The 25,670-nt window shown below is 53.6% G+C and overlaps 2 protein-coding genes across 2 annotated transcripts in view; both read left to right on the top strand.

Annotated features, from left to right (window-relative positions):
• Nucleotides 1-5,516: 5,516 nt before the first annotated feature.
• On the top strand, nt 5,517-15,219 carry LOC309407264 (P-selectin-like; the record flags this gene model as incomplete). Its single annotated transcript, XM_082002742.1, has 16 exons — nt 5,517-5,621; nt 6,142-6,232; nt 8,527-8,916; nt 8,987-9,094; nt 9,207-9,389; nt 11,648-11,833; nt 11,966-12,151; nt 12,287-12,472; nt 12,598-12,783; nt 12,918-13,103; nt 13,239-13,424; nt 13,558-13,743; nt 13,930-14,115; nt 14,266-14,388; nt 14,811-14,841; nt 15,048-15,219. 16 exons carry the CDS (start codon nt 5,517-5,519, stop codon nt 15,100-15,102), a joined length of 2,574 nt encoding a protein of 857 aa, XP_081858868.1. The 3' UTR covers nt 15,103-15,219.
• Nucleotides 15,220-15,911: 692 nt separating this feature from the next.
• The window catches only part of ATF6 (activating transcription factor 6), a 79,681-nt gene continuing 69,922 nt past the window's right edge, over nt 15,912-25,670 (top strand). The window contains exons 1-7 of the mRNA XM_082003112.1: nt 15,912-15,987; nt 16,080-16,156; nt 17,750-17,837; nt 18,170-18,264; nt 18,757-18,886; nt 19,136-19,342; nt 21,846-22,066. Coding sequence (XP_081859238.1) covers nt 15,915-15,987; nt 16,080-16,156; nt 17,750-17,837; nt 18,170-18,264; nt 18,757-18,886; nt 19,136-19,342; nt 21,846-22,066 — 891 coding nt within the window. The 5' untranslated portion in view covers nt 15,912-15,914. The remainder of the gene's footprint in view (nt 15,988-16,079; nt 16,157-17,749; nt 17,838-18,169; nt 18,265-18,756; nt 18,887-19,135; nt 19,343-21,845; nt 22,067-25,670) is intronic.

Here is a 25,670-nt window from a genome sequence, read left to right as displayed (position 1 = left end):
ATCATGGACTTCCCCGGGGCAGGGCTCCTCCGGCTCATCGTGGAGAGCAACGCCCCGCAGGCCAGCGGACCTGTCACAGCGGCCCCCGGCACCCCTGCAGTACCCTCGCGGCACCCTCGCGGCCGAGGGGACGGGCGCCGCAGCCGGCACAGCTCCGCTCACTGCCCACGCCGGTGCCCATCGGGACGGATGCTGCTCCCAGCCACATGCCTCTGCCGAAGGACGTCAGCGCCCATAGAGAAAAAGCAGGTTTCTAGCTCTTTCTGGGCGCCGGGAAGCCTTCGCGTGACGATGGTGTGACAGCGGCAGAAGCGGCAGAGGAGGGTTGGTGGCTGCGGCCGGAGCCGAGCAGCTCGGGGAGCTGCCCCTTGCATGCCGTTCTCCCCTGAGGAGCCAGGTACGGTCCCGGCATGGCGCTGGGCCAGCCGAGTCCCCGGCAGAGCAGCAGGGACGGGTGGAGGGAGAAGGTCCTGCCTTGCCTCCTCTCAGGCCGGTGAGCCCACCCGAAATGCCTCTCTGCAAAACAGTCCTTTTCTTTTCAAGTGTAAATAAAAATAAAAAGCAGCTAGGAAAGCACTCCCTATGTTGCCTTGCCATTTCCTATCAGAAAAGGCCTTTTGCTTTTGCTGCTCAGCTATGAAAGAGCCTGTACCCCTCTGCCCATGGCTGAAGCATTGTTAAATTGGTGTTTGAACCATCTTGCTCTTAAAGCAGAGCTGCAAGAGGTCAGAATAGGAGGAATTAATTTCAAAGGTGACAACAAATGGTTAGGAACATCCTTCCCCTCGTTATTTTAGCTTTTGTTTCTTTCTTGCAGGGGCTTGCCCCAAAGGTCAGGACTGTTAGAAAGAGGCAACTTCAGCAAGCACTGCCAACCCCACACACGGAGAGCTGGATGGCCACAGCAGCGGCAATTCAAACGGGGCTACCCCGTCCCCGGGGTCGCACACCCGGGGGACGCTGCACAGGGCAAAGCCCAGTGGTTTGCAACAGTGCGGGCAGCGTGGACAGGGCAGTCTGTAGCTCCACAAAAGCAAAGTGCTTGAGATGTAAAGACGACCTTAAAATGCACGTTGTGCCAGCGCCTGCCCTACCTGCAGAAAATAAATCAGCAATTCAAATAGACTGGCAAGTCACAGGACACAGCAGCTCCTTGGAGCAGAAAAATAACCAAGATCCCACGGGAGAAAGCATCAAACTGCTGGCTGTGCTGAAGCAGGGAGCTGAGAAAGAGCAGAGGAAAACTGAGCCCTGGCCTGCTGAAAGGTGAAGAACCTCCTCAAGGATGCTTCTGTCTCGGGAAGACGCAGCTGGGCTCAGTGCCTGCTGGAGGGGATGCCGCAGGATTTCCCGGCCGGAGGAGAGGATGTTGTTTGCTCTGCAGGGGCTGGACACATGGCTCTCGGTGCTGAGTATGTTCATCCGCTGGCCCTGGGCGGGCTGCGGTGGCCCTGCTGGGGGAGCAGGGGAGGACAGAGGCTATGCTGCAAAGAGCCAGGTGGGAGGGAGCAGGCAATGGCGCGCAGCGGGTGATGGAGGTGACAAACAGAAATCAGGCTCTGGGCTTGCTTTGTGAGACAGGAGAAGATAGAAATCTCTGCATTAAAGCGGACATGTGACAAAAGCAGTGGTGATGTCCAGGGTGCCGGTGGCCTGCTACGTCAGCTCCCAACGCCTCTACTGCCTGGGCTGCCCCCACGCCAAGCCAGCCTGACAGCTCTAGGTATCACTCTTGTGCCGGGAAGGCGGGTGCCATCGAGAGAGCGCCAGGCAGGTCGGTGGCCCGTCCCGGCCTTCCAGGGAGGCACGGGGCCATGGGGAGCTGGGCAGGGTGCAGGCAGAGCAATCACAGTTCCCAGGAGCTGCTCTGCAGGCTGGGTGGCTCTGCTCTTGCTTAGAGCGAGGGCTGCCGGCATGGCTGCGGGGCTGCCCATGGATGCGGCACATCCACGGAGCTGCACCCCAGCACCCCACGCCCACCCCTGTGCCCCGCTCACTGCAAGGGATCCTCCCCGGGTGGACAGAACCGCTTGTTTACTGCCTACCACACAAGCAGTGAGATAACTTCGGTGTTATCTGCGCCACCGGCATCCTGTTTGGCGAACCCTTATCTGTGCCACACACATGTTGCTGCTGCCAGGCACCAGGCAGCCAGCAGGCAGCGTGGGCAGGGGTACCTGGCTGGAAGCAGTGCCCAGCGAAAAGGGTCTCCACCGCTGGCACAGCAGGGGAAAGACGCGAGGCAGAAAGGTCTCCTGCAGCTGAGCTCGAAGAAATGCCTCTGAGAGAGACCGGGTGCGGTGGGCAGGAGTGGTTTGCCCAAAACTATCGCTGCATCCCACAGCTGGGATTGCCCAGAGCCACGAGGTCTTGTGGGTGGGGGCTGTGGGGTGCCACAGCCCCTGGGCTGTCTTTGAAGCATCCCCATCCTTCTGGTTCCAGCTAATCCTTGCAGCCATCTCACCCCCTCCAAGCCAGGGTGGCACTCGGATAACGTGTCATCCTGTGGCCAAATACTTTCAAATTGTGAGGAAGATTTTCTCGGGTGCTGCCTTCCTCGGGGCTGTCAGAGGAGGGTCTGGCTGCTTGGGCTGCAGGCCAGGCATCGCGCTGGGAGACCTGCCCAAAGGCACCCTGCAGCTCAGGGACGCTCTTCGGGTCAAACGCCCCTTGGGGACCGGTGGGGGGGAGCCGTCCCCTGCCCGAACTGAGGAGGTGCCCCTAAGCCTCAGAGAGAGCCGCCTCGGTCCCCAGGGTGGAGCGGGGGGGTGGCAGCAGTGGGGCTGCACCCCAGCAGGGTGTGGGTCCTTGCTGGTACCGCGCCACACTCCTGCAGGGGTGCCACGCCGGTGGGCTGCTGAGCCCTCCGCGGCGGTGGGGGCGAGGGGGGCTCGCCAGGAAGGTGCCCGCTGTATCGCCGGTGGCAGCCGAGCCCGGCGGGCTGCGTCAGGGTGAGTTGGTTCCTCTGCGGTTTGCTGGGGGACATTGCACAAGGAGGGGAACAGGCTGTGCCACCATGGGGCGGGAGCCTCTGCCAAAAACAACACGTGTGCCTCTGCGCAGGGAGGGGCTGCGGTGTGGAGGGTCTCACTCCACCAGGTCTTGGGCACTCCCAGGGGACACGCGGGGCGCAGCCCCTGGAGCTCTGTGGTGGTTAAGCCCTGGGGCACCTGCCCACCTCCGCCAGTGCCCACCTCCCCACACAGCACATACAGCCCCTGGCGCCGTGGGTCCCATCCACACCTGGGCGCTCCCAGCGCTGTTGGGATACTCGTGCAGGCATCACACCCTGCTCCGCGCATCACACCCTGCCCACAGCACGGCCGAGCATGCTGAGAGGGAGCAGAGCACCAGCCTGGGCGGGCACTGAGGGCTGCAGCGGCCGAGTCGCTTCCCCCCAGCAAGCCCTGCGGTGGCAGCCTGTTGGGTGGGTTGCCCAACCTTGCTGGCTGCACGTCACCCTCAGCAGTGGCTTGCAGGTGGGAGTGGGGCACCCGTGACCCTTCCCCACAGATACAGCCCACAGCAAAGCTCTCACCGGAGAGAGAGCATCGCCTCCGTCTGTGGCTCAGGATCAGGGCACAGCAAAGGAGGCACCTTTCCATTCCAGATCCCTGCAGAGCCCAGAAGGACAGTGAGGAGGTGGCACAGGAAAGTGCCTTTGTGCCTGCTCCCTTGAGCCCATGCAGAGACAGCCCTCGGAGGGCTGGCTGGGGGGCCAGGATGCACCGTCCCTCCAGCTGTGAAATCCCTGTGCTGCTCAGCCTGTGAGGCAGGGACGGCCCTTCCTTGGGAAGCGGGGCAGCAGGAACCCAGCGGGGAGCACGTGCCATGCAGCATCCTGAACCCTTCCCAGGGAGCCAGCCTTGGAAACCACCCGAGGTGTGAAAGGGCTTCTGGTGATTAGCCAGCTCCCAGCATTGTTGCAGAGCTGATTTGGGTCTCGTCTCCCTCCCACCACGTGTACCTTTTTGCAATACATGCAAAGCAACCCTCAGTACCCGTCCTGCCACGCAGGACCCCCTCTCTGAGCCCATGGGGATGGGGTACCTGCCCCATAAACAGCTTTAAACTTGGCCACGTTCTGCCCTTTGCAGCGGCAGCCTCTGTGTCTCAGCCACCTTGTTTGTTTTTAAAAGAATACTAGAAACTGTTTGTAGTTACAAAAATAAAGGTAGGAATATTTTTTTCTATTGCTGTGCCCTACTGCGTCGGGTTTCAGCAGAAGTGAAACTGGCAGGGACACAGCCTGCTTCTCCCTGGAGCTGTGCACCCGTGAGCACCCCTCTGACACCCAGTGGGTCTCTCACCGGTGGGAGAGGCAGCTCCCACCCTGACCCCAGGTGACCCTGAGATGCTTTCGTGCCCCAGCAGCCGCCCCTCAGCCTCTCCGCCCGCCCGGCTGCTTCTTCCCTTGCCGTAATTGCGTACCCTCGGCATGTCAGCTGCTAGAAAGTGAGCGCTCCTGAATTACTGGATACACAGGCTCATCCTCAGCAATTCCATAAAAATAGACTATCGCAGTAAAACATTTTCCAAGGAAGATATCCAGAGACAGGAACTAAGTTTCATTTACATTGGCCCAGTATAAAATCATTGTAGTGGGTTACGGCTTTTGTGGGATGGGTTCCGTCTTTTGTCTAGCCTGAGTCCCACTGGAGCAGCATCAATTTATCTGGAACTGGAAAATGCATGTGACCTGCATGGCTCTCACCGGAAGAGAGCAGAGTAATTCCTGCAGAAAACCCTGCCAAGGCAATTTTATTTAGAAGCATAACAGGGTAAGGAAAGATTTACGATGATTCAGGACTGATCCAGGGGGAGGTGACCACAATGAGGCATGTTCCTGAAGCATTGGTGGAAGTTCATAAAGGATATTAACAACTCAGGGGAAGTTCCTCCGGCCTGTTCTTGGACCTTTCTCATAAAGACTTAAAGGCGAAGACAGGAAAATACATTGTGTAAGTCAACTGTTTATAAATGGTATATGAAGATTCACAGCCAGAGCAAAAAGCCTGTGAGCGAGGAGAGCATCCGGCGCAGGAGCCAGAAGGCTGCGAGCCACACTCCCCATCAGCCCGCGTGGGAGCTCATCACACCTCATCCCTCCTCCGTCCTCCCACCACCGGCGTGGGCACTGCGACATGGACACGGTGGGTCAGAGAGGTCTCGGTGCCCTGGGCACCATGGGCTGGGGCTGGACCCCTCCTGGGGGCCCTTCTCCACCTCTTGGGGGGCTGGAGCAAGGCTGGCTTGTTGTGGGTCGGCTCCTGTGGCCGTCATGTCCCCGTGGCAGTGTGGGGATACACCCAGCTCCTGCGCCATGGGGCAGGTGCCACGCTGAGTCCTGCCAGGGCCACGGCCAGGGCTGACCCCACTGTTCCCCTCGGGCCCTGGGCTGGGAGCAGGGTCTCTGGAATGGGAGAGCCCCGCGACGCGGGAGGCGGGGGCGCGGGGCAGGATGCGGGCTGGCAGCGGGGCTGGGGTGGGAGGGGAAGAGGCCGGGGCAGGGAACGATGCGCTGGGCGCTCGGAGGAAGTGTGAGCACCGCTGCCCGCCGAGAGCCAGACGTGCCTGGCACTGCCGGCGGCTGGGCAAGGTGCGTCTGCGGCGCCGACATGGTAGGTCCCGCTCCTTTCCTTGGGGATGAGTCAGGGTCTGCCTGGAAAAGGGCGTTAGGGGTGGGCAGGGCTGCAGGCAGGCACTGCCAGGAACTGGTGCCGCTGCCAGGGACCCGCGGGACGGACCCCGGCTGCCCCGGAGAGACCTGCCCTGGGCAGCGAGGCCGTGCCAGGCACACAGGACGCTGCTGCCACGGAGGCAGATGCCAGCCCTGGGTGGGTGGAAGGGGTGGGGGGCACAGGGGCCGAGGGGCTCCCCAGGAGTGATCTCCACTGCTGGCACAGCCTCCCCCGCTGCCCAGCTATGCTGTGGGCACAGCCCCCCCAAAGGCTCGCTGGAGGGGCCCTTTCTGTGGCAGAGCCGTACCTGGCCGGCGGCACCACATGTGCCTGCACGCGGGCCGGCACAAACAACGTGCCTTTGTGGCTACCAGGACCGCCTGGCAGCAGTGTGGGTGCACGGCGGGGTGGGTGACCCCCGTGGGATGTGCACGCTCACACCTCCCTCCCTGGCACGCAGGGCACGGCTGCGGGACTGCGCTGCGCTGGGAGGACGCGGGCTCTGGGCTCTCCTGGCATCTGCTGCCTGGGCATCGCTGCCATCGCATGGGGTAAGCCGCCCGCCGCCTGCTCGGTAAGCCCGGCGTGCCCCGGCTGCCGAGCCGCCTGCAGGTCCAGGAAACTGGAGGAGGGCAGCAATGTTATTTTGGGGGCTCATAATCACACCCCCCATGGCTGCCAGCCCCAGGGCTGGATCCGTCTGGGTGGGGAGGGGGCTGGATCTGCCCAGGCCAGCTCCCTCCAGCCAGACCTGTCACAGGACCGTGCTCCCCCAGGGAGGGCCAGGCCACGCGCAGGGTCCCCACAGGGTGTCTAGTTCCCCAAATGCAGCCTGGCAGCCGGTGCACGGCACCGTGAACTGGAGAAAGGCGGCGGCAGCTCTACGCCCTGCCTACGCCCATGCCCATGCTGCAGAGCTGGGCACCGATGCAGCCACAGGACCCACAAGTGCAGGGGTTGGGAGCACAGCTGGGGCAGCTCCACGCAGAGTTAAAGCTGCTGACTGACATCGGGAGAAGAAATCAGAGTAGAAGCTAATCTGTTTTTTCTGCCTGTAGGATATTTCCTTCACTTGTTGGCATTTCACGGACCAAAACCTGCCAGTGCCCGCTCTGTCCCTAGAGATCCTCCATGAGCTGGGTTATTCTCCAAAGGACCTTTTGTGATTGAGCTAAGGAACAGAGGCAAATGCAGAAGTGTCAGGAGGCGGCTGAGATTTAGCTCTGAGGGGAAACCAAAAATGCAAAGGCACCCCGAGTGCGGTGGGTGCTAAGCACTGCCCTGTGGGGAGGCGTTGGGGGCTGCCAGGGGAGCCGAGGGGTCGAAACGCAGGCGAACAGCACCCACCTGGGGGTTCAGCTCCAGGTAACATAAGGCTGAGGGGAAGGAGTGGGGATGAGATGTCTTACAGAGAGGGTGTTACTGGTAGTGCTGGAGGAAGAAGGCAGGAGAGCGTGTGGAGGATGGGCACATAGCAGATGGGCTCCCTTGGCTCTTCTCGATTTGGGGATGGGGTGTGCGAGGGTAGCAGGGTGGCTCCCCTGAGCCATACTGGGGAGGTAGTGAGGGCCAGGAGGTGGGTGGTGGGAGCTGAGGATGAGCAGGGTCCCAGGAGGTGCCCTGAGCTTCTGTCCTGCAGCCCCAAACTCCCAAGGGGTGAAGAGAAGGGCTGTTGTTGAAGGCCATGTTTTCCTCAGCTTCAGTTTTGTTGAACAAAGTGAACAGTTTGCTCTTTCACAAGGAAAAATAGAAAAACTATTGGAACTTTCCTTAGAAAAATGCATAATTATTGACCAAACTAGAGCCCTAATTACACTTGGGAAGCCCTAGATTTGCATCTAATCTGTGACGCCCGGACCTTTGCCTGTGTGACCACAGTGTGATATGCTCTCCTGAGACACAGGGTACCCCATGCCGGTTGTTTGGAGCAAACTTTGATCTCCATCTCACTTTCTGCACAAATGGAGATATGATCCCTGTATCACTTTCTGCAGTTGTGGAGATACCTGCTTCTGGGGAGGAGGGAGGAAGCTTTTTTTGTGGCTAAAACCCTCAGATTGCATCAAGTTGTGGTGCGAAATGCTGTAAATAAGAGCAGGGCTTCAGCAAAGCACCCTTCACTTTGGGGTGTGGGTTCCAGTTAATCTCTGGCTTTGCCCTGCCTGGTGGGCATGCACAGGATGTGAACTTGACTTTTGCAAGATGTTGTTTTGCAATACGGAATTTTACAAGACTCTTCAGACCATCTCTGGCCCAGATAAGCAGCTCAGGATCCAAAAGCTTTTGAGGGTGAGAGCATGCTCGTTGCTCTGCCTTGCCCCAAGCTGACTCATGTAGAAGTGTAAAGCAAGAAAAATGAACTGGTACACTTCTGTGCTCAAGGAAGGAACCATGTTTAAGGAACCATCTTGATGTTGGGGTTTTCTCCTTTGGGAAACCTTTGTGGGCAGGGGAGTGGGACTGTGGGGCTGAGCTTTCACCCCTTGTGCTGGGTTGGCATTGCCGCTTGGGGCTCTTCTGCCACCTGCACTCTGCCTACCTCATCCCATGCTGCCTCCTGTCTCAACCTTCACCCTGTCTCCTCCACCCTCCTCATCCCTGTGCCACCCCCCTCTGTCCCACCTCAGCTCCTTCTGCCATGCCTGATACCCCCCACTCTCCGTGTACCTTTAGAGCCCATTCTCACCCACACTTGTCCCTTCGTCCCGTCCCCCCACCCAGCTGGTCACTGGCATCTCTTGGCCCTGATGCCAACCCTAGACCACGCTCATGTCCCAAGGGACCCCATCCCCAACCTGGCTCTCGTTCTTTCTGCGTCGATCCCGGACCTCATCCTCTCTCGCAGGTGCGGTGATGTGGGTGGAGGTGGGTGCCTGGACGTACCACTACAGTGACCTAGGGGACTACACGTGGGAGCAGGCCAGGAACTACTGCCAGACCTACTTCACCGACCTGGTGGCGATCCAGAACAAGCAGGAGATCGAGTACCTCAATGAGAGCCTGCCCTTCCATGGGCGCTACTACTGGATCGGCATCCGCAAGCTGGGTGGCACCTGGACCTGGGTGGGCACCAGGAAGGCGCTGACGAAGGAGGCGGAGAACTGGGCAGCCGGGGAGCCCAACAACCGCCGCTCCAACCAGGACTGCGTGGAGATCTACATCAAGCGGCAGCGGGAGTCCGGCAAGTGGAATGACGAGCCCTGCAACCGGAGGAAGAAGGCGCTGTGCTACCGGGGTGAGCAGGGGGACTGGGGACCTTGCCGGGGTGGCCAGTGGCTCCTGATGACCACCCGCTCTGTGCACAGCCTCCTGCCAGCCCTTCCCGTGCAGCCAGCGTGGTGAGTGCGTGGAGACCATCGGGAGCTACCGCTGCGAGTGCTACCCCGGCTTCCACGGCCCTGAGTGCGAGGACGGTGAGCCACCCGTCCCTACCCCTCCATCCCTGCTGGAGCGCCTGAGCCCCAGCAGCAAAGCGGGCAAGTTCGTTATGCTCTTAACGGGCTGGCGGTGCCGCGTCTCTCCCAGTTGTGCAGTGCGCCGCGCTCGAGCCCGAGGGAGCACACATGAACTGCAGCCACCCCTACGGAGACTTCAGCTACGACTCCACCTGCGTGTTCGCCTGCCGGGAGGGGTTCCAGCGGCGAGGGGCGGGCACGCTGCGGTGCCTGGCATCCCAGCAGTGGTCAGCAGACACCCCCACGTGCACAGGTGGGGCCTGCCAGGGGCTGGGGGTCTTGGGGATGCGGCATTGATGCTTCGGGGGGGCCAGCCCTGCATGGCCAATGCTGCTCAGGCAAGCAATGAGCTCCCCTTCAGGGAAGCAGCTCCTGGTGCCGCACGTGGGGAGCAGTTCCCCGATGAGGCTGTGATGGGCAGCGCGGCTGCGGCTCCGGATAAGGCCCCTGCTCTCCCTGCCTGTCCTGATGCTCTTGCCTGCTGCCCTGAATCCCACCCAGGTGCCAGCACCCTGCGTGCACCGAGCGTGGGGGCAGGGCAGTGTCTTGCCACATCCGTCACTCCGGTGGCACCATCTGCATCTCCTCAAGCCCACCCCGGTCCACCTTGGGAAGGTGGTCAGCATCTCGGGGGACCTCAGAGAAGAGCAAAGGGGGGCTGCTGTCCCGTGGCCGGGGAAGGGTGTATCCTGGCAGGGCTGGGCTGCCTTGAGCGGGGGGGTAAGGGCCCGTGAGATGAGGTTAGATATAAGCTGGGAGGGACAGAGTGGGGCAGGAAGCCACAGAGGAGAGAAAGCTGCGGTATGTTACACTGCAGGGTAGGGAAAGTCTTCCCTTTGATGGCTCGAGGGTTTGCAGCCAGGCACTCTAGATGGGTGTTGGTCTTTTCTGGGGGATGTGAGAGCCCTGCTCCACCTTCCCTGTGCCGCTGCATGGTGTGTCTGCAGCCTTGCACAAGGATGGGATAAGTCAAGGACTGGAGCAGACACGGGACACAACTGGAGACCTTCTGTATCAGGAGACCCAGCAGGAGGGGTTGGGGGTGGGCAAGGTCTCTGTATATATATTTAAAAAAAAAAAGCCTGACTTGAAGTTAGTGCTGCCGATGATGCCTGTGCTGGGCGGACCTGTGGTCCAACCCAGGGCTTGCTTTAGGCAGCAGAGACCAGCAAAGCTTTCTGCAGTTAAGGGGAACGGGCATGGAGATGTGATGTGACGTGACTGTCCTGTGGCTGGCATCCCCAGCAGTGGCCAGGTCAGGAGCTGGCTCCCAGTTTTGTGGAAGTTGCCCCAGCAAGCTGGGCTGAGCCTGCCTGCTCCAGGCTTTTCAAGTTCCAAAGGCTTGCTTTCCCAAAGCATACCTCATTGTTTTTTCCTGCTGGCTGTACATATGATTGATTTTTTGTTTTAGCAAAGAATCAGATGAGTCAGTCGGTCGCCCTTGCTGTTAACGAAGCTGCGTTAGCAAGCGTTGCCAGTTGGGTTTACTCCAAAAGCGAGCAGAAGCTCCTTCTGCGGCAAGGCTGATGGTGCTGCGGGCACTGCAAGGGACGAGGCTGCCAGTCCCTCATGCGCCCTGCCCTGTGTCTGCCTGTAGCCCACGTGTGCTCCCAGCTGGCTGCCCCCGAAAGGGGCTGGGTCGATTGCTCCCATCCGCAAGGCGAGTTCGCCTTCAACACCATGTGTGCCTTCTCCTACCAGGAGCGGTTTGAGCCGATGAGAGCAATTGGGGACGCCCCGTGCTGTGAAGGTAGAGCCCAGGCTGCCTGCTGAGGGGTGTCTCAGCACTGGGTTTTGGGGACCCTGGTAGGCACCTGCAGGGATCCTGCGGGGAATCAGGCTTGCCTGTAAGATGGCTATGAAAGGAAAAGTCTGCCGAGGAAAGTGTTTGGTGTCAGTCTGAAAGCAGACGGTGCAGGGACTGGGGACTGTCTCATCCAGGCTGGGTGCCGGTAGTGTTTGATGTCCCACCAGCACTAAGCTGCAGTGGTCCCGCAGGCAGCGGAGCCGCTCGCCCCAGCAAACGTTGGGTGCTGCCCCGGCATGCAGCGAAGCATGCCAGGCACAGCTGGGGAGGCTGGCACACAACCCCTGTAGCTATCGCAGCCATCCCATCCTGGCGCCCTACAGCCCCAAAGCCATCTGGGTGTCCTTCCCCCTGCCGCTGTGACAAGGACAGAGGCAGGTCTCTGCTCCCCTCCAGGAGGGAGGGGAGTAGGGCTGCAGGAGACATGGTCCTTCGTCCCGGGGGCTGCAACATGGGGTAGTGCCGGGGATAAACAGGGCTCTGGCAGAGCAGCAACTGCCCCCCCAGGAAATCACTCATATGGCAGAAAAATCATTGTACCAACTACATTACTACTATTTTTAAAGACGTGAGACTTGTCTGGGTGAGAAAAGTAAATCAAAGACATATCACCATAGATTTGGTTTTGTTTGATAGGGATTCAGCTCTAATCCCTAGATTTAACCTCATCTATCCTGTCTCTGAGACCTGCTCTCCCATTGCAGCCATCACCTGCCCAGTGCTCAGCACTCCAGACCAGGGAGAGCTGAACTGCTCCCACCTCCATGGGGACTTTGCTTTCGGCTCCACGTGTTCCTTCTCCTGCCAGATGGGGTTTGCACTGATGGGGTCGGAGAGCCTTGAGTGCACGACCACGGGGACCTGGACAGGGGATGCCCCACGCTGTGCAGGTAGAGCTGCTGCTAGAGCTCAGGGTGTCATTGGCCTTGGGGTGACACTAGGATGTTTCCCTGCCTCTTGATCCCAGCAGTTTAGTCCCCCAGACCCCAATCTCCTACTTGAAGTGTGCCTCTCCCCTGCAGCCATCACCTGCCCAGTGCTCAGCGCTCCAGACCGGGGAGAGCTGAACTGCTCCCACCTCCATGGGGACTTCACCTTTGGCTCCATGTGTGCTTTCTCCTGCCAGACGGGGTTTGCACTGATGGGGCCAGAGAGCCTTGAGTGCACGGCCATGGGGACCTGGACTGGGGACACCCCACACTGCAAAGGTAGAGTTGCAGCTCAAGGCGTCACAGACCTTGGGTTGACCCTGAGATATTCCTGGGTGTCTTGGTCCTCCCATCCCAACAGTTTAGCCTCATAGTCCACAGGGTCCTGCTTGAACTGTATCTCTATCCCTGCAGCCGTGGCCTGCCCAGTGCTCAGCGCTCCAGACCGGGGAGAGCTGAACTGCTCCCACCTCCATGAGGACTTCGCTTTCGGCTCCACGTGTTCCTTCTCCTGCCAAATGGGGTTTGCACTGATGGGGTCAGAGAGCCTTGAGTGCATGGCCATAGGGACCTGGACTGGGGACTCGCCACGCTGTGCAGGTAGAGCTGCTGCTAGATCTCAGGGTGTCATTGGCCTTGAGATGACACTAGGATGTTTCCCTGCCTCTTGGTCCCAGCAGTTTAGACCCCCAAGCTCCTACTAGAAGTGTGCCTCTCCCCTGCAGCCATCACCTGCCCAGTGCTCAGCGCTCCAGACCGGGGAGAGCTGAACTGCTCCCACCTCCACCGGAACTTCACCTTTGGCTCCATGTGTGCTTTCTCCTGCCAGACGGGGTTTGCACTGATGGGGCCAGAGAGCCTTGAGTGCATGGCCACGGGGACCTGGACTGGGGACACCCCACACTGCAAAGGTAGAATTGCTGCTCAAGTTGTCACAGGCTTTGGGGTAACAATGGAATGTTCTCTGCTGTCTTGGTCCTCTCATTCTAACAGTTTAGCCATAGTCCCCAGGCTCCTACTTGAATTGTGCATATTTACCCTGCAGCCATGGCCTGCCCAGTGCTCAGTGCTCCAGACCGGGGAGAGCTGAACTGCTCCCACCTCCATGGGGACTTCACCTTTGGCTCCATGTGTGCTTTCTCCTGCCAGACGGGGTTTGCACTGATGGGGCCAGAGAGCCTCGAGTGCACAGCCATGGGGACCTGGACTGGGGACACCCCACACTGCAAAGGTAGAGTTGCAGCTCGAGGTGTCACAGACCTTGGGTTGACTCTGAGTTGTTCTTGTGTGTCTTGGTCCTCCCATCCCAACAATTTAGCCTCATAGTCCACAGGGTCCTGCTTGAACTGTATCTCTATCCCTGCAGCCGTGGCCTGCCCAGTGCTCAGCGCTCCAGACCAAGGAAAGCTGAACTGCTCCCACCTCCATGGGGACTTTGCCTTTGGCTCCACATGTGCCTTCTCCTGCCAGACAGGGTTTGCACTGATGGGGTCAGAGACCCTTGAGTGCATGGCCATGGGGACCTGGACTGGGGACTCGCCACACTGTGAAGGTAGAGCTGCTGCTAGAGCTCAGGATGTCATTAGCCTTGAGGTGACACTAGGATGTTTCCCTGCCTCTTGGTCCCAGCCACTAAACTTAGTCTCCCAGGCTCCTTTTTGAAGTGTGCCTCTTTACTCTTGCAGCCATCAAATGCTCAGCACTGGCCACCCCCACGATGGGCCAGGCTGCCTGCTCCCACCTCCACGGGGACTTTGCCTTTGGCTCCACATGTGCCTTCTCCTGCCAGACGGGGTTTGTGCTGATGGGGCCAGAGAGCCGCAAGTGCACGGCCACAGGAACCTGGACTGGGGACGCCCCACACTGCAAAGGTAGGTTTCACGATCGCATGCATGTCTGGAAGTGCTCTGTTGTAGCAGACTGCTTTCCCCAGCACCCCTTTCCCCTTAGCACCCCCAGTCCATGGCAGCTCATCTTCTGACTCCCCAGCCCACATGTCCCCATCCCACCACCCTTGGTCCTATCCTATTGATGCTACCGCTGTGCTTTATCTCCAGCCATCAGCTGCCCGGTGCTGGACCCCCCCAGCAGAGGCCAGCTGAGCTGCTCTCACCGGCACGGGAACTTCACATACAACTCCACATGCTTCTTTTCCTGCGAGGAGGGGTTTGTTCGGATGGGAGCAGAGGTGCTCTGGTGTGCGGCCACGGGGAATTGGACCAGGCACCCCCCCGTCTGTGCAGGTATGGTGGGACCCACTGCTCCTCTAGCACTGGGAGAGGTCCAGCTTCCTGCAGCACATCTAGAATGTGGCGGGAGGCACCCCACCAGCTTGGGTGCTGTGAAGTCCTTCTGACACTTTCTAACCTGGGGGGTCTGTGGATCTGTTTCAGAGGACAGTGCCCCCTTCCTAAAGCAAGTCCTGGCTTACGGCAGTGGCACGGCTCTGGCGGTAGCTGGCATCGTGCTCTCGGGGACGCTCATTGCCCTCCTCGCCAAGCGGCTCAGCAACAGAGGTACAGAAATGCCTCCCGCAGCCCGCTGTCGCTTTGGCCAGCGAGACTCAGACCAGGGTGTTACAGACTCCCAGGGGAGGGTGGGATGATCAGAAGAGTTTAAAAGCATGACTGCCTCAATCCATGTGTTTTATTTGCTGTGAGTTGCTTTGGTCTGGCGGCAACTCTTTGGCAGTTTATCCAGCTGGAAGCGTCAGCAGCCAGGTTTGGAGGACAGAGCCAGAAAAACACCTTAATTGCAAAGGGGAAGGCGGCAATTGTTTCAGTTCCCCCTCCCTGCTCCATCCTGTGCTTGTCAAACTTGGTTCCACTTCAGACACTGCTGCTGCAGCTTCTCAAGTCCCTCACTAAACAGATCTGGTTATTTCTCTTCTATCTATCTGCACTATGTCACCATGCGGACATTTTGACACTGTTATCAGAGGAGAAGAAGAAGCTCCTGAACCCTACCAGGTGAGAGCCGTGCTCTGCAGGAGGGTGGCTCTGCTCTGTGCCCATCACAGCCCTGTGGTCACCCCGCTGTCACCCACATCTGCCTGTGTGAGGCTGCTTTTAAACGCAGTGGGAGCATCTTCTGGGGCTGATGGGGCTGCGCTAACCCATGCCCTTCACACTGCTGCCCTCTCCCCCAAGGTGACACCCTTGTGTCTGTTTTCCAGTGACCTAGGATCGCCGGGCATCTTCACCAACGCAGCGTACGACGCCAACCTGTAAGGTGAGCGCCAGCGAGACGCCCGCAGCACCCTGGGCTCTCACAGCCTGCGGGCAATCTTCCCCCCTGCTTCTGCAGGCAGTCACGCGTGGAAAATTCACCTGGGTGCCTATCCTGCTGGCTGGGGTGCTCCCAGGTGGGGACACCCGTTGGGAGGGGAAGGGGGACCCGCTGCTTTCTGTGCAGCCGTGAAGGGGGTAGCGCCAGCGCCGGCTCTCCTGTGCTTCCAGCCTGGCCGCGGCCAAAACCCACCACCCGCCCCAGCGCTGCAGGCCCAGCGGGAGCTCGGGAGCTGCTGCCGCGGCCTAGAGGGACTTCCTGCCTCTGGCCACAGTCCGGACCAATGCTGCCGGGTGGAGACCGCACCCACGCTGCGTGTACACACCCCCCACCCGGGGCGTGGAGCTGCCTTCCTGCACCACCCACGTATGAAGACCTCTGAAGACCAGCCTGGGGCCATGGGCCGCGGGCCGCCTGCATCGCCTGCTGCCAGCCCCTTCCCCTCCCCTCACGGAGCTGCCTCCCCTCGGACGCTCCCCCGCGGCTCTTCCCACTCGTGCTTCTGGCGACGGGCTTGTGTCAGCGGGGCCTGAATAAACGCCTGTGTCTAACGAGCCGCCTCTCTGTGTCTGGGCGCGGGCGGGGCGGCCCCGTCTCACACCCTGGGGTCTGGAAGCGAAGCCCCGGCGCGGGCAGCGGCCGTGGACGCCCACGCGCTCGCCGTGAAGCCGCCGCGTGTCCGCCGGCGGCCGCCGTAGGCGGGGCGGGGCGCTGCCCGGAAGGAGACGTGGGTTTCGGGAGGAAGGCGGAAGCGATGATGGCGGCGGCGGAGGCCGAGTGGGAGCCGGAGGGGCTGTTGCCGGCCCCGGGGGGAGGCCTCGACTGGGGTGAGTGCGGGGGGGTCGGGGCTGGGGGCCGGGCGGCGCGGGGGCTCCCTGCCGCGGCCGGGCCGGTGCTGAGGCCGCTGTCTCTCCCGCAGAGGCGGTGCTGGGCGAGGAGCTGAGCGAGCTGCTGGGCGCCGCGGAGCCGCGGCGGGCCCCGAGAGACGAGCCCGACGTGAGTACCGGGCGGGGAGGGGGGCGGCGGGAGGCCGGGCTCCCCCACGGCCCGGCCCGGGGGCTGGAGGCGCCGGCGGGACATCCCCCGGGGAGCAGCGCTGCGGCTGTGATGGCGGCCGTCTGGCAGGAGACACTTGGGCTGGAGCGCCGGTGGCTTACAGGCCTTCCGCCCCTCACCTCTGCGCTAGCTGTTGGGCTGTCGAGCTGTTACTAACAGTCGAGCTGTTAATAAACTGCCAGTATCAAAGGTAGAGGTTTAAACGCCGAGGTTAAAGGGGAGAGTTTAAAGTGAAAGTTTGAGGTGCCGTGTCCAGGACAAGCTGTGTTGTCACTGGCCTAATGAAAGTGAACGTCCGCGGCAAGGCAGTGCTGACGGGAGGGTACGTTTCTGGCTGACGTGAAAGGAGACGCAGGGATGCATTACATCTGCGTGCACAGTGCTGTGCGTTATCACCTTGCCTACAAGGTGGCTTTTTGTTTTCTTGTCTATTTTTTTATTTTCTCTTAAACCTTTTATTTGCAACCTTATGCATTAATCGGCTTGTTTTTCACTGTCTGAGCGTAGATATTGCTTTTTCTGTCCCGGGCATATTTGGGAACTGCTGCATTGTACAACGATGGGGTATTGTCCATCAGCAGGTCAGCATTAGTTACCTGCGTGGCTGTGGTTTTTGGTCATTCTTCTTATAAATACGCTCTGAGGAGCTTTTTCCTCATCCTAGCCTGCGAATACTAATTTCTGTGCAGTCTGCAGACTTTCTGAGCCTCCCTTTAGCAGGCAAGTTGAGAATGTAAGGAGAGGTATGTTTGCAGGATGGTTTATAGCAAGAAAATCTTTGCTGTGTATTTGTGTAAGTTGGGTACGTAATACTTATATTTTTCATACAAGTGCTCATAAAAATGTTACGTTAGGGTAGGGAACTGAGACTTTCAGTTGCATCAATAGAAAAAATGGAGCAAAAGCCTGATCACTGTTTTAAAGGTCGTACAATAAATATATATGAAGTGATTTTAGTCTCTTTTTTTCTGTTGGAAAAGGAAAACGGTGTCCCTGGCTTTAGAAGATGATGGTGTTGGTTTATTCAAGTATAAGGAGGCCTAATACATAGTGCTCATCAGATCTTGAGCAAATCAGTCCTTCTGTCTCTTTTCCTGCTGGTAAACTGACACGGATACTGCTTTGGTTTTTAAAGTGCTTTGAGATCTGATGGTGGGAGGGCATTAAGTAAATCTTTCAATTAAGATGAAGGGGAGAATGCCAACAAGTTGCTAGAACTTGTGTTTTATTTAAGGTGGTTTAGTGACTGGACTTAGAACTTTCACTTTACAAATTGCTGCTAACAGTACAGTAATTAGTGTTGGTCTTAAACTGGAATACTCCTTTCCTACAGCTCTAAGCTTTAAAAGAAGGCTTGTCTTGTGTATTCCGGTTGAGAATTGCCCCCTTAAGGGTTTTTATCTCTTCCTGCCTTAAGGCAGCTGAAGTGATAATTTTGTTTTGTCTTCCAGAGCTGTAAGAACGTGAACATGATGCCTAATGGTTTCAATATTGTCTCTTTGTATTGTTTCTTTTTCTGAACTGTCATTTCAGGAAAATGATCTCTGTAACTTTCATTTTGATTTGGATTTGATGTCTTGGGACTCGGATCTTTGGAATATTACAGGCCATGCTTATACAGGTAATTTACATTTTGTATTTTGCAGGTGTGACTATTCTTGCCCTCCCCCTGCAAGGGTGAGCTGTTAGAACTTCATGATAATGGTAACTTATGTGAAACTATTTGATACCCTGCAGCATTTAGCTCTGTGATGAGGAGTCATGCTGTGTAGGATGAGTACAGCTGGCAAGGACTGCCCTACAAGCCAAGCTGTTTAGTATCTTTAATCTCACTATGTTTTCTGCTGTGCCTTCCTTCAGGAATTAAATAGCTGGTATAAGGCAGCATGTTCTTTACTGATGTCCTATTGTTAAACACTTGTACAGTAACATTTCTTTATCTGCCTCTTGCAGATGCAAGCGTGAAGACAGAACCCTTATCACCAGCTACTTCAAATTGTTCAGTCCCTTCTCCATCATCTGTGGACTCTCCAGTGCAGAATGTGCCTGTATGCAGAAACCTCCATGTAACACAGATAGCAACAGCCATTCAGAACCAGCTGCGACAAAAAGCCCAGTGATTTACTTGCCTGACCAACTTTATGGCATAAGAGGAAACAGTTTATTTTTTCCAGCCCTTGCAAAACCAACTTCCCTTCAGTGATGTTTCCCTTCCTCTCCTGCTGTGACCCATTCTAAAAAGACCATGTTCAGTTCTGTTTCCTCAGTTGTGTGTATTGGCCTGGTTGACAAACTAAATAACTTGTAAAGTCTAGCAGTTGCTGGCCTTTGCCCCCCTTCACTCTGCTGATAAGGAGAGGTACTTCTTTGGTTTTCAGTGGTACTTAGCATTGACTAGAATAAAACTGCAGAAAAAAAACTTTCTCCTGTTTGCTGAAGCCAGCAGCACAGATGCCATGAAAGGCCGTTATATTCTGAACTGCTAGTAGACACTTCTGTGTGTTTCTGAAGCATTAATCTCATGTACTTTCTGTCTGCAGGATGATGTGGACTTCAACTGTAGCTCCCAGATGTCTCCCATATCTCTTTACAGCAAGAGTTGCAGAAGCCCTGCATCCCCCGAAGGAGATGGAGGGAAGAAGCCTACTGTCAGCATCACTTCCCGGTCTGGTATGAAAGGTTGAGTTACTTTGATTCTGCAGATAGTATGCATGTTGTCTTGCATACAGATGTTTAACTAACAGACGCTAGTGTATCCTGTCATTTCTGAGTTGAATTTGTCATTGGATGTGTCTATTTTTAACAAATACTATAGATGGGTAAAAAAAACCCAACAACATACTAAAAGCCATGTTATTACTGCTTGAATTTTTTATTTTATATCTTCTGATCCGACTCTGACTCTTTTTCCTTTCCTAGCAAATAATTCTGTGAGGACCCTGAAGAGGTGGGGTCAGACAGCGTCCAGGCCTTCGATACAACCCAAACCCCTTTTGCCTGCTGTACCCGAGGCTCAGGCTAACATTGGTGTTCCAGCTAAAACCATCATTATTCAGACTGTTCCCACGCTTCTGCCACTGCCAAAGCATCAGCCAGTTGTTAACATCCAGCCAGCACCTCCTAAAGGTAGGTGAATTGTCTTGACTGAGACAGGTCTTGGGAGTAAACACCATGTCTGTTTGGGATGGTTGCTAGAATGAAGTTAGCTTTGGCAGGTGAAATGGGAGGGGTAGGAAAAAAAAGAAGGGTCCTACGCGCTTTGCTGAGAAGATGTATAGTTCTATGAGAAAGGGCACTCGTCTGAGCATTGTGTAGAATGGAAGACAGTACAGCAAAAGAGACTGTGCTGAGCACTGGCAGTTGTGGAGGTAAAACTGCTGATTTGGAAGGATCTCTAGGGACTCTTTGCTCTACTTGTGATGGCAAGTGGTGCTTGCAGTGGTGATTGCAGTGCTCTTCCGTTATAACCAAGGGAAAATCCAGCAGAATCAGTTAGGATGGCTTGAATGAAGCTTGAAAGCTTGGGAGGAGTGGTAAAAGCTTTTTTTTACCCATATGACACTCTGCCACAGGATGGTGGGAACATTAGTGTAGGGCTTTTTATCTCACTAAACAGCATTAAATAGGATGTTGTGAAATCTGCTAAGAGTTGAGAGCGCTGTGTCAGAGGTTAGAATAGTTGCAAGCTGATGTTAACAAGATGCAAGTGACTTCCGGTCCACTGATAATTCTTCATTCCTCCTGTTGCCCTGTAACAGATTTTTTGAAGTAGCTTGAGCCTTCATTTATGAATCCCAAGCACTATTTTACTCTTCAGCTAAGGCAGTAGGGACATGACTTGGATTGCTGAAATTGTCCATTGCAGTTGCTTGTTTTCACCAGCTGATGGCTGCAGTCTCTTGCAGCTGACTCTACAGGCACTGAGGCGTGGAAGCAAAAGGAGACAAATACTTGAGGGCATTTATCTAGAAATTATTGCAATAGTGAAAAATTTGTCTTCATTGCTAATAGCTATTCCATCAGGAGTTAAGCCAAAGCTGGAGATGCAGACATTTGTTACAACATGCCTAAGATTGTTGCACTGCTTAAAACACAGGTCAGCACAGTCAGAGTGACCTAATTCTTATTCCTTCTGATGTTCCATCTGATAAAATACCATCTGGAACAAAGAATGTTGTGGATATGGATTTTTTGGATACAAGTATAGTACACTGTGAAGATCAGCTTCTCCTTTTCCCCGAAGAAAAGTCAGGAGAGTAGTTTCTGTGAGGCACTATAGAGGAAATACTTTTGGGAAAAGTATTTCTATGCCATGTATTTACTTTAACTGATGGTGTGTTTAAAAATCCTATAGTGCTGCTTCCAAAACAAAACCCAGGAGGATCTTTTTTATTAATTAAAATCCCCTGCACATGAGAAGTTGGAGCTACCAGTTTGAAATATACTGTTATCTTTAAAGGAGCACGAGGAATTATATTTTCACAATCCCTTTCATAAAAGCTTAAAGAAGAAAGCATGATCTTGGAGCATTGCATACTTTATACATTAAAAAAATTGTTGAAATAATCTCAAATCCTCCATTTGAGGTTCTCGAGTAGGGTAGTACAAAGTTATGATGTCTTCAAGATTATCTCTGCAAAAAAGGAGTTCTAATCCTACACCTCATATGTTAAAAGATCTTGGTGTTAGGTAAATGACTTCATTTTTCACCTTACAGAAGGTTGGGTAAATGCTGTAATACATCATTGTGCATTTTGGTTGGAATGCTCAACTGGAACATGCTGTTTCTGAAAGCTGGCAAGGTTGTTCTGTTACAAAGGATTAAAGAAACGTTCATGTGTTTTCAGACAACAAAGTATTACTCAAGCACCTGCTTGAGTTAAATGTAGTTGTTGGACTGAAATTTCTTGGAAGTGACTGTTTTAAATTCCATTTCAAACTCAGAATTACCTCATTTTTTCTGCCTGCTTTTCTTTAAGCTCTGTTCACCTTATGCATAAAATTTCTTACATAAGACGTTTTTAAAAAAAAATGGTCTTGTCTTAGTGTGAATTGAGGCTTTAGCTTATGTTTTGAAAGTGTAACTTGCATTGTTCTGTCTCATTTATTTTCTTTCTCTATGCTGTTTCTGAATTGGTTTGTATAGTATGAGTCACTTCTGTGTGGTAAGTTTTCCACTGAATACAGCAATAAAGTAGGGATTGACAAAAGGGAGAAGGAAGATTGAGGTAAGCTGGCTAAGTTCTTTGAAAAAGTTGCTCAAAGTGCATCAATTGTTAGCAATACTGAAATGAGTAGTATTTTTAACAAGTGTTGACTTCTGTTAACTTTGAAGAGTCATCAGGTTTTGGGAGCAAGCTTGATTTAGTGGATCCCTTTAATATGTGTAGTTTTGGCTTGCAGGATGGATTAAGAGCCCTGCAAACCTGTGAGCTTTCTTTCCCCCCCCAGCCCCATCCTGTGGAATGTATTAATGCTGAAGAATTGGACTTGAGGTAAATCATGCAGGACAGACAGGAGAGGAAGCAAGGCTTTCTACATCCTATATCAGTATTTCCCTACAAACTGGTCATGTACAAACCCATTTCATATCATATGCTGAGCACTCCTGTTTGTTCTTGTGTTCTAGGTCAATCGGTGGTGCTCCCGCAGCCCGCTGTGGTACAGCTCCAGGCTTCTGGGGTGCTTCCTGCCTCCCAGCCAGTCATTGCCGTCACTGGAGGGACCACGCAGCTTCACAACCATACAGTGAATGCCTTGCCTCCGGCTGCTGGAAATGGCTCAACAAGTGGCAAAATACCAGTGACTAAGCCCTTGCTGCAAAGCAGCACAACGGCAATGGGACTGGATGTAAGTTCTGACTGCCTGATGATAGCTAATAACCAAAGCTTGGAAACAGTTTTCAGTTACCTGCATGTGGGATATAATGGGAGAACCAGGTCACTTTAGCATCTCAGGAAGACAGAGCTGTAGTTGGGCTCATCAAACAGGATTTCTAACAGTAAACAGGGAGTTGTGCAGCTTGGCAAAGAATGGGGAGGAACGGCTTGATATCTGTTGGCCTGCCTGGAGATGCAGACCAGGTATGCAAGCATTGTGGCAGAAGACAGTGCTGATATGTTTGTTTGTTCCCCCCCCCGAGCTGGAGCTCTCTTACATACAGGAAGATTTGATGTAGCTGATTTTTGATTAGGGCTAATCCCTTTTTCTAATCCATATAATAAAAACAGTCCTTTGTAAGCAGATGCATTGGAAATGTCAGCAGTAGGCCTGGTTCTTTCTCCATCCCCTTTATCTCCCCAGATTTTACTCATGATTTTTAGAAAATGCAGGTATTGAGTTTCATATAATCCTAATCTCTTCAGGCTTCCTTTTGATTGTATACTGAATGGCTAGAAAAGGAGTAAGCTCTCAACAGTCACTGTGCAAATATGTTTTTCCATGGTAGCTCACACTGTATTTCTGTGTAAACAGAAAGAGCTTTTGAGATGTATGGGGTTTTTTTTTTCCCCTTCAGCTTTGACATCTCAACTAGGTAGCAAGTTGAGTATTAACTTGATGTAGTTCCTAGTAGTTTGGAGCTGCTTTGGTTGCATTTTGTTGTCCAAAGGAAGGCATGGTTGTGGAAAGTGCTGAAGCTTCTTGTTGTGGCTTTTAAACTTTCAGGGTGTCATCCTCCAGTGTGGTATTCCAAGCGCAGTTGTTGTGAGCTGACCGTCCTATCACATCCCTCAGTGTGAGGGAGAAAACACTGGTGTCCATTCACATGAAATTTTGCAGTATAGTCACCTACTTATTAGCAGCACGGGACACTTGTTTCTCAAAGGCGTGTGCTGTCTGACTTCTTCGGAGAGATGTTGTTATATGGATTCCCAGTGTCTGAGAAGTGCCACTCATGCTTGATGTTGCATTTTCCTCACTATTCATGTTTGTGTGTGGGCTGCATTTTTAAATGAAAAATTATTTGCGACAAATAATTCAGCAGCCAGACTGCAATGGAAACATAATCTTGAATTTGCAAGAAGCTAACAAAGGTCTGTCAGTAGACAGACCAGTTAAGAGCGCTGAATTTTTAAATAATAATTGCCTGCCAGCAAAGCCAGACTAAAGATACCCGTCAGCTGTCCTTAGATTTGTGACTCCCTGTAATCAGGACTAACATTGCACCTTGCCATTGTCTGAATATAAGGTTTAATTGACAAACCCTCCTTATTGTCATCACACTTCATATACCATCTGTGACAGTCAGTAGCCAATTGTGTAGCTGGGGTAATGAATAGCTGTTTGTTCTGTATGATGGTTGTGTGGGTAGGGAGATGCTGCACATCTTACCTGTATTTATTGAAACGTGAAAAAACAGTTGCAACTGCTCTTCGGCACACACTGTGAAATAGCACTTTGAAAAAGAACAAATGTTTCAGGATGCAGCTGGCGCCAGCAGGGTTAAAACATCTTGCGACTGCCATAGACGCCATATGTGGCACTCGGAGCTGCACAGATGTAGCTGTCATTTGAGCTCTGTAACACGTGTTTTTGTTTGCTAATCTAAGCAGATGTTGCAGGATAAAAAGAAACACTGCAGGACTTTCTTTTGGGCTTAGGAGGTATAAACTGTTAGCTTAACACTCAGCCCTTCCAGTGGATTAGACTGAGATTGGCTGATAGCAAGCTGTATGCGTGAAGCTCTGTTATGCTTGTCCTGATGGCACACGTTTACGCAGCTGCCAGCTACAGGGAAGTGCCCAGGCTTGCGGTGCAGTCGGTCTTCACTAGGAAATTGGTGGAGAACTTTTGAAGAACTTTCCACTAGGATATTGGACAAAAGAAGCGCTGGCTAAGCAAGCCACTCTTCTGGTTGAAGGAAGGAGGCTCTTAACTAAAAAAGCAGATTGCCTTTCCTGTTGCAGTTAAATTATATGAGAACATAAATGGTAGGTGTGTGAGAGAAACCAGTTTAGTTGTGTCCTTATAGGCTCTTTCTCTCATGTGTCCACTGTGTAGTGAGAAAGGATTCTGCCTCCCAGTTCTTTTGATAAAAAACCTTGAAAATTTAGGAAAAACAGGTTATGCAAAGTTACTTCAACATAAGTGTAGATTTCTATTAAAGAATCCTGTTTTCTGTGCTGTATACTGGGTAATTCTCATATGAAATAAACTCATGAGTCAAGTTGTGTTCTGTTGCATTAGAGACAAAAAACCGCAGATCTTTCATAAGAACAGAGAAAATGCTTGCATAGGTTTTGTATTCCCACATTTAAGATACATTTTTGAAGACAGCAGCTTTCATAACCTGAGGTAAGAAGCCAGCCAATGTAAAATTGAAATGGTTTGTACTTTCAGCTCTTTCTTAACTTTCCCAGTGTATGTACCAAAAACTCTGTGGAGTGTGAGACATTCTGACCAACTTGTCCTAGAAATACAGCTTGCATTGGAATGGAGGTTAAATTTTCCTCAGAACTGTGTTTTCTTTGGAAGACTAAATTGAGGTAGCAGTGTTTACTTGTAAAGTGCATGACTATTTGTAAAGACTCTGAAGATAGAGGACAATCTGAATCTAGTTAGTACTGTTTGAAGCAAGGTTACAACATCTTTTTTGTGTGTGTGTGTTAGTGATGGTGTAGTTTTTAAAGCTAGGAAGGAAAAGTTGCATCACTGATTAATGTTTGATTTTAATTCCAACGTTTTCCCTTTATGGTCTGTGTTTCCTGCAAACTACAAGTTACTATCTTGAGTGGTAAATTAATATGATACAACCCACAAAGAGGGAGGCTGCAGAAGAAGTTAGAAGAGATGTTTGCTGCATTTAGTCTTTGTTCAGCACTTGTGCAAAGGAGCGTTGCTCAAGCAAGGGGCATGCTTATCTTTATGCTAAGCCAGCTATGTAATCCTTAGCACCATACTGCTTCCAGGTTTAAGCATTGTTGCACTATTTCGCACACACAACTCTTTCTGTTTCCTGTGTCAGATTTAGGTGGCATCGGGTGTGCAGTGTACCTTATTCTCCAAGAAAAGCCAGGCAAGCTCTAGAGGGTTGACCAAGGACCTTAAACTGTTTTAGGGGTTGTCAATTAAAACAAAATGTTTCAAGGACACAAATAGTTGGGTTTCGTTTAAGCAAGCTTCAGAAATGAGCGGAAGTGAAACTGGTGAGGCATAGACTGAAATGCAGTTATTGTGCAGAGTACCTTGAATCGGGCTGGGGAGAGCTGCTGTTCCTGACAGCATTTGGAGAATGCTGAGTAAAGGAGGGCGGACTAGATAAATACCATCTGAAGCGTAGCTGGTAGTGTCTGAAACAGCAATAGATGCACCTTTGCATGTACTCTTAGTGTACAAACACTGCACTGGTGATTTAACTCCATGTTTTCTCCAGGGAAGCAGGTAGATTTGCCAGAGGTTCCAGACACTCAGTCAAAAGCTATCCAGTAGCAAATAATCCTGACCAGGTCTGCAG

Source organism: Phaethon aethereus (genome assembly GCF_964289735.1).
Source record: "Phaethon aethereus genome assembly, chromosome: 8".
In the NCBI taxonomy this organism is placed as follows: Eukaryota; Metazoa; Chordata; class Aves; order Phaethontiformes; family Phaethontidae; genus Phaethon; species Phaethon aethereus.
The sequence above is the reverse complement of the archived record's forward strand: the minus strand, read 5'-3'. Positions and strand labels throughout refer to the sequence as shown.